The following is a 13996-nucleotide window of genomic DNA, read 5'->3' on the forward strand; positions in this document are numbered from 1 at the left end:
TAACTACCAGCCTCTCCTAGTCCAACTCTGTGGATTGTCGAGTCCAACCATGGGTTGCAACGGCTGCTTCCGCGGTGATAACATTTCAAAGATGTAGCAATCTCCTAGTATGGGAAGGCCACTAGAGCATATTGTCACGGATCTGCGATTGCTTTCTCGGATTACTGCCCTCATATGTCCAAGGAAATGTCAGTAGAGAAGTCAATTGGTTTATTGGGCCATTGTATCGGCATTTTTTATACTGTGCCAAGTACTATGGTCAAGTACTTTGGTTCTGTGATGATAGATATCAACGAAGTATATATTGTCGGCGTGATGTCTGTTCCATATGACATTATGTTCCAAATATGTTGGGTCCATGACGATACCATGGATGTTAGTGTGGTATAGAGGGACAGAGTAATGTTTGTTTTATGGTATTATATTCCAAGCTTGTTAGTTCTGGGACGATAGATGTCCACGGTCCACGGAGTATATAATGGGATGTTGAGGATAAATTAGGAAGAGAAAGAGTTGGAGAAGGGAAGAGGAATGTGTCTACTTATATGTCCTTGAAGTATGAGTTAGTGAGGTTGAGAAGTGACTGGCTCATCGATAGATAATGAACGCTTCGTGCTGTCATGATACTGAATGCCACCATGAATGAGATAGCAATGGAAGAGTAGTGTGGTGAAGCCACGCCAGTGACAACCACCCGAATAAGCAAACCGCGCTAGTCCCCAGCCGGACACACCACCCCTAGCTGAGTCAGCCACATTATGTAAGGGACTAACCGAAGCGGGAAGGGTGGGGCCACCGCACAAACGCGTGACCAACAGTCGAAACAGCGAAAATTCCCCCATCTCATATCGACCTCGCAACCCCCGACAATCGCCATCGACAAATCCCTCCTTGTTGAATCAGATTAATCCGCCAAGATGGGTAAGGTATGTACAAACCGTCTTGCTGGGCCATCCTGCTCGAATAGATGAAAACGATGAGAGACTCGGAATAAAATAACTGACTTGATGATTCTCTAGGTTCACGGATCTGTAAGACTCGCCTCTCGATCTCCTCGACGATGATGATGACCCCCCCCCTCTAACGAAATGATTTTTTCTACAGCTCGCTCGTGCCGGTAAGGTCAAGAGTGCCACCCCCAAGGTTAGCATCGACCCGATCCGAAAACAAGACAAATGGGACAAGTGATTCTAAAAGATGATGAAAATCCACAGGTCGACAAGCAGGAGAAGCAGAAGTCCCCTAAGGGCCGTGCCCGCAAGCGTCTCATCTACACCCGCCGTTTCGTCAACGTTACCCTGACCGGTGGCAAGCGCAAGGTATGACCGCCGCAAACCATCCACCCAGTCGAGATATCAGGCTGGGCGAAACCACCAGATGGAGAAAAGAATACCGGCTCACACTTTTTTCTTCCCTTTTAACCTACAGATGAACGCCAACCCCACCCAGTAAACGGCGAAATCCTCGATGATATAGCAACGCAACGAACGATTCCCCGGGTTTTGGCGCGACGATGTTGATGTTGATGCGACGGGGAGGCTGAACGGTGCAAACGTGATGCGATGCGTATTTCACGCGGGGAAAAACTCATGGATGTGTGGCCCATCGGACGAAGAACGACACCGGGCCCCGTCCCCCACCTTTTCGACTTTGCCTCGGGGAGGATGGTGCGAAATGGGTTTTTTTTGAGATTTACTCTTTTTTATTTTTTCTGCCATGGATGGACGATTATCGGACTTTTATTGGAGTGAATACGATCGCAGTTCAGTCTCTCAGGCTTGCTATTTTTCTCTCTCTTTATCTGTTTTTATTGCTTGCGTGCTACGTGCTACGGGTGTGCTTGTGGGTTAGGATGTTCGTTTTTCGAATGAACGAACGGGTTTCCTACGCATGCTTCGGGTGGTTCCGTAAATGGTGGTTGATATTTGATATTGGGTTTCTGGGGCAGGGTATGTGGGAGTGAGTCACAGGTGGCAAGGCTGACTTGCGCATTCCGCGGCCTATTGAGGGGTTCTTTGGGAGATAAGACGCCTGTCTTACTCCTAGAGTCCATGTTGAATTGCCCGGATGACGTGAGAGGAGATGTGCCCCGAACTCCTCCCTGGTTGTAGCCGTAGCAATCAATATACAAGCCCGGCTTCTCGGTTCGATGGCATCGCCTTATACAATCCAACATGCCTCAAACCAGCCCACCATCTTCCCACATCTCCCAACCCCACCCCTACACCACCGTGACCCCCCCGCACACCATAGTCGTGAATCCAGTTCTTCTTCTTCCCGACCTTCTCGACCTTCTCCGCCGTCTCCTGCACCCTCTCTCGTAGCACAGGCGCCGCATCATTCCGCCTCACTATCAGCCGTAGTAAATCGCACGCCGCCCCCTTCTTCTTGACCACATCCTCCCACTGCGTCTCGAACCTCACCCTCCACTGCGTCTCGTCCACCCGTCCGGCAGGATACACATCGCCGACGATAGCAGCCACCCGGCCCAGATACAGACTCCACCAGACCTCCTGCGGCGACACGCACCGCATCAACCGGCGCTGGTACTCACGATCCAAGGGAGCCAGGTCCCCTGCCCAGCGCTCACACAGCACCAGGGCAATAACCGCCCTCTCGACATGCGACACGCAGTTCGTCGACGCCAGAATCCCCGTCGTCGTGCAGTGCAGCGCGGCCGCGGAGCGTGACTCCCGCGGCACTCGCGAATGGACATACATCAGATTCGCAACCGCGGCGATGAAATTCGCCGTAAACGCCCCCGGCAGACTCACCCCCCCAATCGGCGACGCAGTCTCTGGCAACGCCCCCCGCAACAACGCCCCGATCCCCTGGCCCTCCCCCTCCGCGGGCGCATACACCATCGTCGCCGCCAGCAGCGGATCCTGCGCGCGCACCTCAGCACTCAACTTCTCAAACAGGAACCCCTCACGGACACCCCCCTGACAGAACTGAATATGGGTAACCTCCGGCAAGGCCTCCATAATGACCTCGACCAGCACCGCAACAGCCGGAATCTGCGACGCCCGTCTCTTCGACACCCCAAATATCCCCTCCCCCTCCTCCTCATCCCCCTGCACAGCAGCAACCACATCCCCAACCCCGTGAAACTCCTCCCTCACCACCCTAAACCCATTAATAACAGGAATCGGATACGGCCTGACCCTCCTCGACCTCTTCATCAACACATACCCCCACCCGCGAAACCCCCCACCACAGAGATACAAATCAAACCGACCTCTCTTCCTCGCCAGCTCCCTCAACTCCCCCGGCACGCCGAGCTGTCGAACCGCGTGTTCAAAACTCGCCCGCATCTCCTCCCTCATCGCCCTCCCACTCACAGCCCCCTCCCCCTCCCCCATACGCCTCAACACCGCCGCCGCGCCATACGGAAAACTAAACGCCCCACGCTCACTCGTCCTCACCTCCCCACCCTGCTCCATGACCCAAGTAATCTGCGTACTCCCGCCTCCCAAATCCATCGCCAACCCCGCGACTTCCGCAGCGCTACTCGCGATCCCCAGCGCGCCGATCCGCCCCTCGTCCTCCTTCGAGAGCAGAGTCACGTCCCACCCCGTCGCGGATTTGATGCTCGCGCGGAAGTCAGCGGAATTCGGCGCGGTGCGGGTGGCTTCCGTGGCGAGGACGTGGATGTTGGACGTCGGCACGTGGAAGTCCGCGCAGGTGTGCTGGAAGTGGGTCAGGTGGGTGAGCACTTGTCCGGTTATGTGGGAGGGGATGGGCGAGCGGGTGCCTGGGTTTGTGGGCGGGAATTGGGCGTCGTAGAGGGAGAGGGCGGCGCGCGTTTGGTAGATTATGGGCAGGGTGCGGGTGGTGGGGGGGGTGAGGTCTGTTATGGAGAAGCGGATGCCGTTGCTGGGGTTGGGAGTTAGTGGTGGTTGTGGTGGTTGGTGGTGGTTGTGGGGAGTTGGGGAGGGGGGTTTGGTACCTGCCCATATCGACGATACCGTAGAGGTTGGGGTTGGAGGGGGGTGGGGATGCCATTTTGGCTGTCAGGGTTGGTGTGGTGGTGTTTTGGTGGTGTTTAATGAGGCTGTGAGGTTGAAGTGGATGGATGGATGGATGGATGGATGGATGGATGGATGGATGGATAGTAGATAGATCAATGGATGACTTGTATGAAGAAAGGATGAACGGCCTTGTAGGGCGCGTTGGAGTGTACAGATAAATTGTGTAGGAGGGCTATACACTCATATGAGAATTTCAAAAGGAGGAATAGTGAAATGAAAAGAGTTGAAATTATTGTGTCAAGTTGCTAGTGTATTTACTAAAGACTAGGGGCAGGTGATGTAGTAGTAGTATCCGATAGTAGTGTGGTGGTGCATGTCAACGCGGGCGATGATATATAACTAAGTATCTTGGAGGGGCTAGTGAGTTGGTTACCCCTCCCTTGAAATCCAGGTTATCGGCCAAGGGCAGGGGAAATGTCAACACCAACTCATTGAAATAACATAAGATTTAAAAGTCTTTTGTTCGTAATATTAGGGTTAATTAATTATTTAGGTTCATACATCACGTCATATTCAAATCATGGCATCGTAGCAGGCATCAAGCATAACAAATCCAAATCACAGCACATATCGAAATCCTGCCCCGTAGTTTTCTTCTCCAAAAGTGACCTCCTTGGTAGTCCCTGGGGCGGTCCTGACGGCGCCATACCTCTTGTCGAGACGACGGTTCTCCCAAGCAAGTAGCCTTCGCAAACACAATGCCAGGATCACGGTGAAGAACATAAAGGCCGCGCAGATGGACTGTCCCCGGATGTACCGAGGCCCGTCGCTCGATGGAAAGATGTTCGTTCCCAGGAAGGGACCACACTGGCCGATGACATTAAGAAGGACTATTCCCATGCCGCGTCGGCTGTCGGAGCCTTGGTTATCTGGAGTCACGTTAGCTATGATATCATATGCAGTGGTTTGGCACATTGGACATACTCAGAACCCAAGGAAGAATATTCGCGATCGAAGGAAACACCCCCATCGCGGCCAGGAATACGCCAAAGTAACGAATCCCGACGGAGGTGCAGGTCGCAAGCAGGACATATCCAATAGCGCCGACCATTGAAGAAATCGCGATAACCAAGCCTCGCTGCTGAATCCGATCGGCAAGCCATGTTGTAGCAATCGTGACCAGGAAGGAAGCGAAGTAGGGTGGCGCCGTGAGCCCTTGCGCGTTGATCGAGGCGAACCCCATGTCTTCCAGGATTGTCGGCAGGAAGACGGGCAGCGACGAGAAACTCACGTTGCAACTAAAGTACATCAACTGTGTCGCGTCAGCAGCTTGTTGCGCTAGATAAAGTGTGGTGGCAGCATACCGCAGTGATCCACGCCTTCGCATCCAACAAAGTCTCCCACAGTTCCTTCCAGTTGATACCGGTAACCCGCTCGCTTTCCCCAGTCCGACGGAGCGACCGGGCGCGCGCTACCTCTTTCTCTTCTTCCGTCAAGAACCGAGCAGACGCAGGGTGGTCAGGCAGATAAAACCAAGCCAGAAAGGCGGCCAACAGAGACGGACTCCCTTCCACAAGGAACAACAACCGCCAATTGGCTATCTTTGCATGACCGGATGTGATCCCGTAGGCGAGAGCGCCGGCAAACGAGTTCGCCAGCGGAGCAGCTGACAAGAACATGCCGCAACGCAGACCAAGTTCCTGGCGACGATAGAAGAAGGATAGCAGGTATGGAGATCCGGGGCCAAAGGCTGCCTCCGACATGCCGAGCAGGAACCGCAAGGCCATCATCCCACCCCAACTCTGAGTCGCAGCCTGGCAAGTCGCAACAATTCCCCTAGAGAGGTTAGAAAACGGCCCACAGAGAAAGCGCTGAGATATACAAACCAGGTCAGAACCGTGATGGCTGCCCATCGGTGAGGTGGCATGACCTTCCACATCAAGGCCAGGAACTCGAATAGGGTGTAGGAGATGTAGAAGATTGTCAGGAGCCATGTATAGCGGTTCCCGGTAAGATGCAGATCGTCTTCCATTCCTGCAATTTTGGCATTTCTAGCTGCAGGTCAGTCGACAGATCGCATATCTCTGAGCAGGTAAACCCACCCAATGTTGCTCCGATCCAGGAGTGAGAGAAGATCTGCGCGACATGCTTCTGTCAGCTGCGTGTCGGAAAGTAAAAAGATCGGATGTAGATAAATGGGGGAGGTGACGTGAGAGAAAGGAAAGAATAGAAGCTTACACAAAAACCCCAGAAGAGTGGGAACCCTCAAGTCCAATTTCCTCAGCAAACGGGCCTCAACCGCGGGGTCAATGGTGACCGTCGTCGTCGGGATCTGCGGAAGCGCTGTGTGTGATTCCTCGTCGTGCGCAATTTGTTGCTTCTCGAAGTCATGTTCCGGAGCCTCGACAATGGCGTCGGCACTGCCCGCAGCATCGTTGAGGGTGGCCCTCTTCGCAAAGAAACCCATGGCTAGTAGCTGAATAGAGTACGGCCAGATCAATCAATGCACACCGAGCAGATTGATGTTTGGGAGAGGAGGGTGGGACATGGATTTATAGCACGGGCCGGACGGAGGGTTTCTTCGCGTCATCCAGTGAATCGTCGAGCCTGATGTGGGGGTCGTTCATCCCACACCCGACTCGCGAGGGGGGATGTTCAGCAGGGGTGGAAGAACATGAGTGGATGGGGTGGACGGGGTGGACGAGTCACCAGCGGTCGGTTGCAGAAGACATGGTCTGGATAGGAGCCGACGCGACAGCGCAATGGGGGACGCGCTCAAGACCCGAAAGGCCTGAAAGGTCTAAAGGACCGAGGGGAGACGCATGGGGTCAGATGGCCTGCCGGGGATATGATGACATTGCCGGGAAACCCAATCATGCCGCGTGCGGAGAAAACATGGCTGCAGAGTGGGTGGCGGGCAAAGCTTGAGTGGAAGCAAACCAGATGGCGGGAAGGCTTAATGAGGAAGGTCACGGAGGCAGTAGGACTAGACAGAAGCAACAAAGAGGCTGGCGGCCCCAGTCTGGATGGTTCACGCCCTTGCTGGCGGGGCTGCAGGTTGTCCTAACATGAAACTGATATGAGGAAGACAGGGGCCATGCAGGTGTCTCACTGTCTATATAGGAAAGAGAGCATGGAGGCACTCCATGTCACGCCAGGGAGGGCTCAATAGAAGCAGCTCTTGTCCTTGAACCGTCGTACATACTATAGTGGAACTAACAAACCCCAACATTGCGGGGAAAAGAAGTCGGATGCAACGAATGACACGATGGAAAAGATGTGGATTTGACGATCTCGGATCTGCTGGGCCGTTCCCGAAAGGGCAGCTGTGGTCGCCTGGGGGCTCAGGTGTCTGATCAGCGGCAGTGGTCGTTTTGGACGGCCGCACCGAGGCGGGATTGTGGCTCCGGCGACGGAACCTCCAAACCTCCCCGTCAATTTTCCGCGTCGCGTTGGCCTTCGCTGCCTTGATCCAACGCCTGTTACTCAACTGCTCGCCGGTTGGCCCTCGCAATCGCGCATGCATCCGGGCCTCTCCTCCGCTTTGACACACTGAGCCCTTGGCGAACATTGAACCCTTTTTCGTGATCCTTCCCGGCCTTTGTTCACCATGGAGGACCCAGCAAGCCGTGTTCCCGCGCAGTTGGTAGGTTATCCACCCGGGACGCGATGCATCAATGCCATCTCAAACCCTTCAAGCCGCTGACCAGGATGCTTTGAATTGTTCAGCTGCCGCACATGCATCTGGTGTCGCGGCACCGCTACCCCCTGATGCATATGATGCCCACCGACACCGTCGTCGAATACCTACTCTCCGCGCAGAAGATTGTTCGGGAGGTGCAACCCATGCATTGGACGTTCCTCGACGGCCCCCAGGATGGTACCGTGATGCTCACCTGGCAGCCGTTGAATCACCTGGCCACCAACTTCGCCAGTGATGGTTATGTCTGGGCGGATGCCGAACAAGTGTTCACCTTCGAAGCTCGTGGCTACGTATGCGCCCCCGCCCCCCCCCCCCCCCCCCGTCCTTCCCCGGGCGGACAACCTGACAGCTAACACAAATGCGCCAGATGGTGGAAATGTGGCTACACCGCAGTGGCTACCACCCCCCTAACGAGTCTTTGGCCATTCACTGTCGCAGACGCTACCGACTCCTGCCTACGAAGGTCCCTAACCCCAATGTGCCTCCACCCGACCCTTCACTGTGGATTGTTCACTACTCGAGAGCGCCCCCGACGGAACATATCCCCGCGAATCGAATCCCCGTCATGCCTGCGGTCCAAAACATGCTTGCCCAGCGCCGCTTCCTTCAGAGCCAGGGTCAACTTGCACGCAAGGATTTCATGCTACACGATCGAAACAATTGGCCGGCGATCAATTTCCCTCCCCAGATGGCCCCGCAAGGCTTTCAACAGATCCCCGGCGCCTACCCAAGTGCCATGGTCGGACGCCAACCCTTCTATGCCCCGCCGGGTCCGGGTGGTCCGCCTCCCACCGGTCCTCCCCCGGCCAAGGCTGCGCGTGCGCATCGTGCGGCGTCAACTGCGGTCAATGCGGCCACGGCGGATTTCACTCTCGAAGATGAAGACGTTTCCACCGGGGACACCATGGACCTTCTCACTCCTCGCGAGATCAGCAAGATGCGATACCAGCAACACCACGAATGGATGGAGGAGGTTTTCGCGTCGCCGTATGCCATCAGCCAGATCACTCCTGTCTCCCTCGGCCTGGGTCGGAAGGGAGAGCTGGAGTCCCTGACGGCAGGCTTCTTTGACGCACCTGTCGGACCCACCAATGCTGAGGCGAAGGATGCGAATGCGTCCGTACAAGCCGAAAAGCTGGAACCCGGTAAAGCGGAAGAATTCGCCGATCGCGTCGCCAAGAAGGTGGCCGATATGAACGCCGATATTGAGAAGATGAAGAGACGCCATGCGCGGCGAATGGAGAAATTCAAGCGTACATCTCTGCTGAAGGATGCGGAACTTCGGCTTCGGGAAGCGGCGTCAGATCCCGCGGATACCGGTTCGGAGCCGTGGAGATTGGAAGGCCGCATCCTGATGCCCACGGAAGATGACGCCACCCAGATGCCTCAGGTCGAATCCGCGAAGTACAAGGTTTCCGACATCGCGCGCGAGGTGGAAAAGGCGTGGCAGAGAAAGATCGTCCCGGAGCCGAGAGTGTCTTGCGTGCAGAAAGGGGGTCTGTTGGAGAAGATCGAGTCCGGACACAAGGCAGAGACCCCGGTGGAGGGCGACATCGACATGGAGAACGCAGACAGCCAATTCCTCGACCAGCTGGGATCTCCGTCTGCTCCAGGAGCGCCCGCCGCATCGACAACCCTGGAGCGAACAATACAGCCCGGCGCGCCCGCTGCTCCCGTGGCCGGCGGGGGTGTTCCTGCGCCACCTCAGCCACAGCCCACCGCGCAGCAGCAGTCTCTTGACATGGACATGGACATGGGCGACGGACAAGCCTCGAACGTGGCAGCAGGTGAAACAGGCGACTGGGTGATGGTCAACGACGAGAAGAAGGATCAGCCTGTTGCGGGCGACAGCTCTCTCCCGGGCATCGACACGCCAGGTAGCGGGATCCACGGCCTGACTCCCGGCAACGGAGGGGGGGTCGGAGACTCGGCGCTGGACGGGGCCAACTTCGACTTCACCAACATGGACAGCGCTGGCGACGCCCTCGCGGCCTACACCGAACAGAACGACGGGCTGGACCTACCGGACTTGGAGAACTCGGCCTTCGGGGATGCATTCCACGCATCGGATAATGAAAACACCCATCACCACGATGACGACATGGCGTAGGCTGATCGGCTGGGATTTTGGGGTGGGTCTGATATGGTGTTGAGGAGCTCTTGTAACCATTTATTTGGCGCTGGGATTGTTTTTTACTTGAGCCGTGCTTTGACTGGTGCCGTGACTTTGACTGGTGCCTTGCAGTATGGGTATGACTGATGGACTGACTCACTCTCTGTTGACATGGATCAGACTTGCGCATTTATTTTCTGCCATCTGTTCATGGATGTATCTAGGAGTCGTCTCTATCTCGGAGTGGACCGGACCCTGGACTGTGATGCTCATCGATGTACATTCCAGATCTAGCCATCAGTTCATATTGTATTTTAACCAGATGTCTACTAACTAGTAGTATCTTATGAGGCTATGCGTATGCGTATGCGTATGGTGCAGAAAGCTCGGCGGTTTAAAATCTGTAGGTACGATGCAGTACAGTAAGATACTGCAATACACAGCCTTACCACCCGCCCAAACAACTTATACTTAAGTATCACACCCACCATGACCCACCACCCCCATAACCCTCAACATCCACCCCCTTCCCCCTCCCTTCCTCAAACCCAAAGATCATGCACGTCGTCCCTACCCGCCGACCGCATCACTCCCATCCCATCGAAACGGCTGATGGCTGATCCCATCACCCGGCCCGGCACCACCAGTGACCACCCACCCGCCTGACACGCTAGTCAAGTGATCCATGTCGGGTGGATGAGATCAGAAGAAAGCAGCCAGTGCTCGTATGTAGGATGTAGTATGTATATACTGCGTGCTCTTTGCCCGTCTGCTTCTGCTTCGAGCTGGGAGGTTTCGGTGGATGTAGACTTGCGGCTATATTGCAGTATTGCAAGAAGACTACGTCCTTTCGTTTTTTTTTTGTTTTCTTTTTATTTGGAGATTGTATATCTAGCTACTCTAGCTGCTGCTCGAGCTGCAATCTGCAATACAGCACCACACAACACAACACAACACAACACAACACACAACCAAACTACAGTACAGTCGAGACGAGACGACACGAGACGAGACGATGTGCTTCCCCAAAGACCCCCCCGCTCCATCCCGCGAGAGAGGCAAAGATAGAGGCAGAGAAAAAGGAAGAGAGCGAGAACGAGGCCGCCGCAGACACCGCTCCCGGTCTACCTCGCACTCTCGCTCCTGCTCTTGCTCCATCTCCCTCTCTCCCTCGCCTCCTCCCCCTCCCCCTCCTATCCTTCGCAAACGTCCCCTCCGCGCTCCTCCCCGCTGCCTCTCCCCTCCCCCTCGCCACTGCTTCTCCCCCCCGCCAAGATGCTACTCCCCCGGCTCTTACACAACCATCACACGAACCCGCTGTCGAACAATCGAGGAGACCTTCATCCCGATCCGCGTGCCCCGGCCCCGGCCTGTTGTGATTGAGTGTGTGCGCGTGCCGGCCGTGCGGTGGGAGGTTTTGGAGCCGGAGGTGGATGTCGAGTGGGTTGTTAGGGGGGGAAGGAGGGGGTGGGAGAGGGAGAGGGAGAGGGAGAGGGAGAGGTGTGGCAGGGGAGGGGGATGGGGATGGGAGAGGAGATACGGGAGGGAGGTGGAGGAGGTGGATGAGGTGGAGGAGAGGGAGGAGAGGGATAAGGGGGAGGTTGTGGAGGAGGAGGTCGAGGAGGAGGAGGAGGTCGTGGATAGGAGGGTTAAGGTGGAGTATGTGAGGGGGAGGTAGGGGTTCTGTCTATTATCTTGATCTTGTTTGTGTTGAGTGGTTTGGGGAGGGTGGTTCAGGAGAGAGTATGAGGGAGGTGATGAGGGTTTGCTATTGCTGTTGATGTTGTTCTTATTGTTGGTTTGTCTGTTTGTCTGTTTGGCTCAGTTGGTTGGTTGGAGTAGATATATTGGGTTTTCATATGTCTTGCTTGCTGGCTTGAGTGGCTTTTACTCGCCTTCATTCTTTTTTTTTTTTTTTTTTGCTTCGATTTGTCGCTCTTTGTCTCTCCTGTCTCTTTTGTCGTTTGTTGCTGTCTGTGTTTGTGATACCACTGTCGTTAATTGCCTTTGGGGCCAGAATGTGACATCCCCACCCGCATGGTCAATCGTCAATACTATCAGATAAGCCATCCGATTAAGCTCTGCCATCCCATGGATCCTCACAATGGCAAGATGCACGAGATGCCCTGCAACCGGACAATGACCTCAACATCCGTCCCTCCCGCATGACGTCACGGGCTGGGCCAGTCGGTTTAATTGAACTGCAGCGAGACAGCCATTTGGGTCGTTTTCTCGATACTACTTACTCCACTCCACTGACGGTGATCCCTGCTATATGACACGAGCCTATTGTTGTGAACTACCTACCACGGCCAGCTTAGTTGGATATTGACGGATGGGTTGAGATCAACCACATCCGAATTTCATTCCCGGAAGGCGCATTCCTGCCTAGTGATTAGCTCTTTGTACACACCACTCAGCTGCCTTCTGTCGTTTGTAATTATCTTGCTGGATACCAGCTAGTGCGCAATCATGTATGCATTCATCTCAGCTTGACTGACGGATTCTTTCGTATGGCTGGCTAGCTGACTTTTCCACACAGGCACCGAAACATGTCGACTCGACGGAGGAACTCCGTGCCCTCGCGTACCCGATTCAGCTTCTCCACGCTGCGCGGCTTCCAGCAGCCCGAACTGAGCAAGAAGCTGAACCAGGTCATCAAGGCCGAGAACGCCGCCATCGGGGCCCATGAGAAGGCCGGCCGCGAGCGCGTGTCCATCGCTTCTCAGCTGTCCGAATGGGGCGAGTGGACGGAGGACGATGCCGTCGCGGACATCTCGGACAAGGTCGGCGTGCTCATGGCCGAGATAGGCGAGCAGGAGGATACGTTTGCGGGATATCTGGAGGAATACCGCGTCGTGCTGAAGCAGATCCGCGACACGGAGAACTCGGTCCAGCCCTCGCGGGATCACCGCGCGAAGATCGCGGATGAGATCCAGAAGCTGAAGTGGAAGGAGCCGCATAGCCATAAGATCGATATTTTGGAGCAGGAGCTCGTCCGCGCGGAGGCGCAGAGTCTGGTTGCTGAGGCTCAGTTGACCAATGTGGTATGTTTCGATTGGTTAGGACATCATATGGCTCGCTAATACTAATGGTTCAACCAGACTAGGTCGAAATTCAAGGAAGCAATGGATATTCACACCGCGGCGGTCATCGAACGAAGCGAGAAACAGATCCTGCTTGCGCGCCATGCTCGTCGTTTGCTCAATTATCTAGATGATACTCCTGTCGTCCCTGGCGACGCTCCTCACGAGTATGATCGCGGCTCGGTCACGAAACAAGTCCTCGAGGATGCCGAAAACGACCTCCGTTCTTGGGAGAGCACCACCGTGCCCATCCACACCGCAGCAGGAGACATGCCAGACAGCACGCTTTTGCCCACTGCCGCTCGCAGAGCCGGTGCCCGGGGATCATACGCGGTTGAGACCACCGCCTCGGACTCCGTGCGCGACGTCAACGGTTCAGCTGAACCTTCATATCTCAACGGAGCCGGTCGAGAGTCACATGCTGATGGCACTACAGAGCCGTATGTGAACGGCGGCACTGCAGAGCCATACGTGAATGGCGGTACCGCGGAGCATTATACCAATGGAACTACCCAGGATGAGTATGCAACCGCTACCCCAGATATATACACTGGTCGTTCCCAACAGCCAGTTGCCGCCCAAGGAGCTGGTGTGACGGAGTCCAGCAGAGTTCCAGCACAGAGCCAGGGTCTCAGCCCGACTGCCCGAGAGCAGACTGCCAACGGTTCTGCCGTTGACGAAGGGTTCGACAAGACGGAGGACGAGGTGCCCCGAGCACCAGATCCGCGAAACTCATTTACCGCACGAGGCCCGGAGGCGCCGCAGATCTCCAGTCCCGTCCCGGTACGGGCGCAGCCTGTCGCCGTGCCTATCTAGGCCAAGGGACGAGCTGTTTTTTTTTTTATATTGTTTCTGGTTATGTTCGTTATCAGGTATCTGTAGCTTTAGTATGTATGTATCAATGGAGGCAGGCACGGCACTAAAATGGAGGCATCTGGACGGGTGTGCTGCCTGCGCGTAATTAGTGTTGTCCCAATAATAAGCACGAGTGTTGCATCAGTCATGAGTACTTGCAGAGTAAGTCCTGTAGAAGTGGCGGCCTGAAGGCGGCGTCGGTGGCGGCACGTGACGCAGGCGGCCAGCGTGACGCGGACGGCGGCTTGAGCTCCAAGCATCCATCATC

The 13996-nt window shown here is 55.4% G+C and overlaps 6 protein-coding genes across 6 annotated transcripts; 5 read left to right on the plus strand and 1 right to left on the minus strand.

The window, feature by feature from the left end:
- The first annotated feature begins 117 nt into the window (after nucleotides 1-117).
- BO70DRAFT_363109 (uncharacterized protein) lies at nucleotides 118-647 on the plus strand. The gene has a single exon (XM_025543485.1). It carries the CDS (start codon nucleotides 175-177, stop codon nucleotides 388-390), a length of 216 nt encoding a protein of 71 aa, XP_025398159.1. The 5' UTR covers nucleotides 118-174; the 3' UTR covers nucleotides 391-647.
- Nucleotides 648-917: 270 nt separating this feature from the next.
- On the plus strand, nucleotides 918-1452 carry BO70DRAFT_397474 (40S ribosomal protein eS30; the record flags this gene model as incomplete). The annotated part of the gene is made up of 5 exons (XM_025546707.1): nucleotides 918-926; nucleotides 1020-1031; nucleotides 1105-1143; nucleotides 1215-1319; nucleotides 1429-1452. 5 exons carry the CDS (start codon nucleotides 918-920, stop codon nucleotides 1450-1452), a joined length of 189 nt encoding a protein of 62 aa, XP_025398160.1.
- Nucleotides 1453-2120: 668 nt separating this feature from the next.
- Nucleotides 2121-6438, minus strand: BO70DRAFT_294009 (putative MFS transporter; the record flags this gene model as incomplete). Its single annotated transcript, XM_025539461.1, has 7 exons — nucleotides 2121-3876; nucleotides 4594-4900; nucleotides 4956-5283; nucleotides 5336-5807; nucleotides 5858-6022; nucleotides 6074-6107; nucleotides 6210-6438. 7 exons carry the CDS (start codon nucleotides 6436-6438, stop codon nucleotides 2121-2123), a joined length of 3291 nt encoding a protein of 1096 aa, XP_025398161.1.
- Nucleotides 6439-7440: 1002 nt separating this feature from the next.
- Nucleotides 7441-10136, plus strand: BO70DRAFT_338673 (uncharacterized protein). Its single transcript, XM_025541215.1, has 2 exons — nucleotides 7441-7964; nucleotides 8042-10136. The coding sequence occupies exons 1-2, from the start codon at nucleotides 7710-7712 to the stop codon at nucleotides 9782-9784; spliced, it is 1998 nt and encodes a 665-aa protein (XP_025398162.1). The 5' UTR covers nucleotides 7441-7709; the 3' UTR covers nucleotides 9785-10136.
- Nucleotides 10137-10605: 469 nt separating this feature from the next.
- On the plus strand, nucleotides 10606-11570 carry BO70DRAFT_59926 (uncharacterized protein). Its single transcript, XM_025548573.1, has one exon. The coding sequence runs from the start codon at nucleotides 10803-10805 to the stop codon at nucleotides 11463-11465; it is 663 nt and encodes a 220-aa protein (XP_025398163.1). The 5' UTR covers nucleotides 10606-10802; the 3' UTR covers nucleotides 11466-11570.
- A 497-nt stretch (nucleotides 11571-12067) lies between these two features.
- Nucleotides 12068-13723, plus strand: BO70DRAFT_59935 (Eisosome component PIL1/LSP1 family protein). The gene is made up of 3 exons (XM_025548574.1): nucleotides 12068-12261; nucleotides 12330-12834; nucleotides 12892-13723. Coding segments are annotated over exons 1-3 (1305 nt in total). The 5' UTR covers nucleotides 12068-12259; the 3' UTR covers nucleotides 13690-13723.
- Nucleotides 13724-13996: the final 273 nt, after the last annotated feature.

Source organism: Aspergillus heteromorphus, assembly GCF_003184545.1.
Source record: "Aspergillus heteromorphus CBS 117.55 chromosome Unknown BO70scaffold_17, whole genome shotgun sequence".
Classification (NCBI taxonomy): Eukaryota; Fungi; Ascomycota; class Eurotiomycetes; order Eurotiales; family Aspergillaceae; genus Aspergillus; species Aspergillus heteromorphus.

What these genes read in the sequence shown, in the direction of transcription:
- BO70DRAFT_59935 (XM_025548574.1), top strand. An exon ending in AGGCTCAGTTGACCAATGTG is followed by an intron (nt 12,835 to 12,891) that starts GTATGTTTCGAT and finishes TGGTTCAACCAG; the next exon opens with ACTAGGTCGAAATTCAAGGA.
- BO70DRAFT_363109 (XM_025543485.1), top strand. Translation starts at nt 175, where the DNA reads ATGTCCAAGGAAATGTCAGTAGAGAAGTCAATTGGTTTATTGGGCCAT.
- BO70DRAFT_338673 (XM_025541215.1), top strand. Translation starts at nt 7,710, where the DNA reads ATGCATCTGGTGTCGCGGCACCGCTACCCCCTGATGCATATGATGCCC. An exon ending in CCTTCGAAGCTCGTGGCTAC is followed by an intron (nt 7,965 to 8,041) that starts GTATGCGCCCCC and finishes CAAATGCGCCAG; the next exon opens with ATGGTGGAAATGTGGCTACA.
- BO70DRAFT_59926 (XM_025548573.1), top strand. Translation starts at nt 10,803, where the DNA reads ATGTGCTTCCCCAAAGACCCCCCCGCTCCATCCCGCGAGAGAGGCAAA.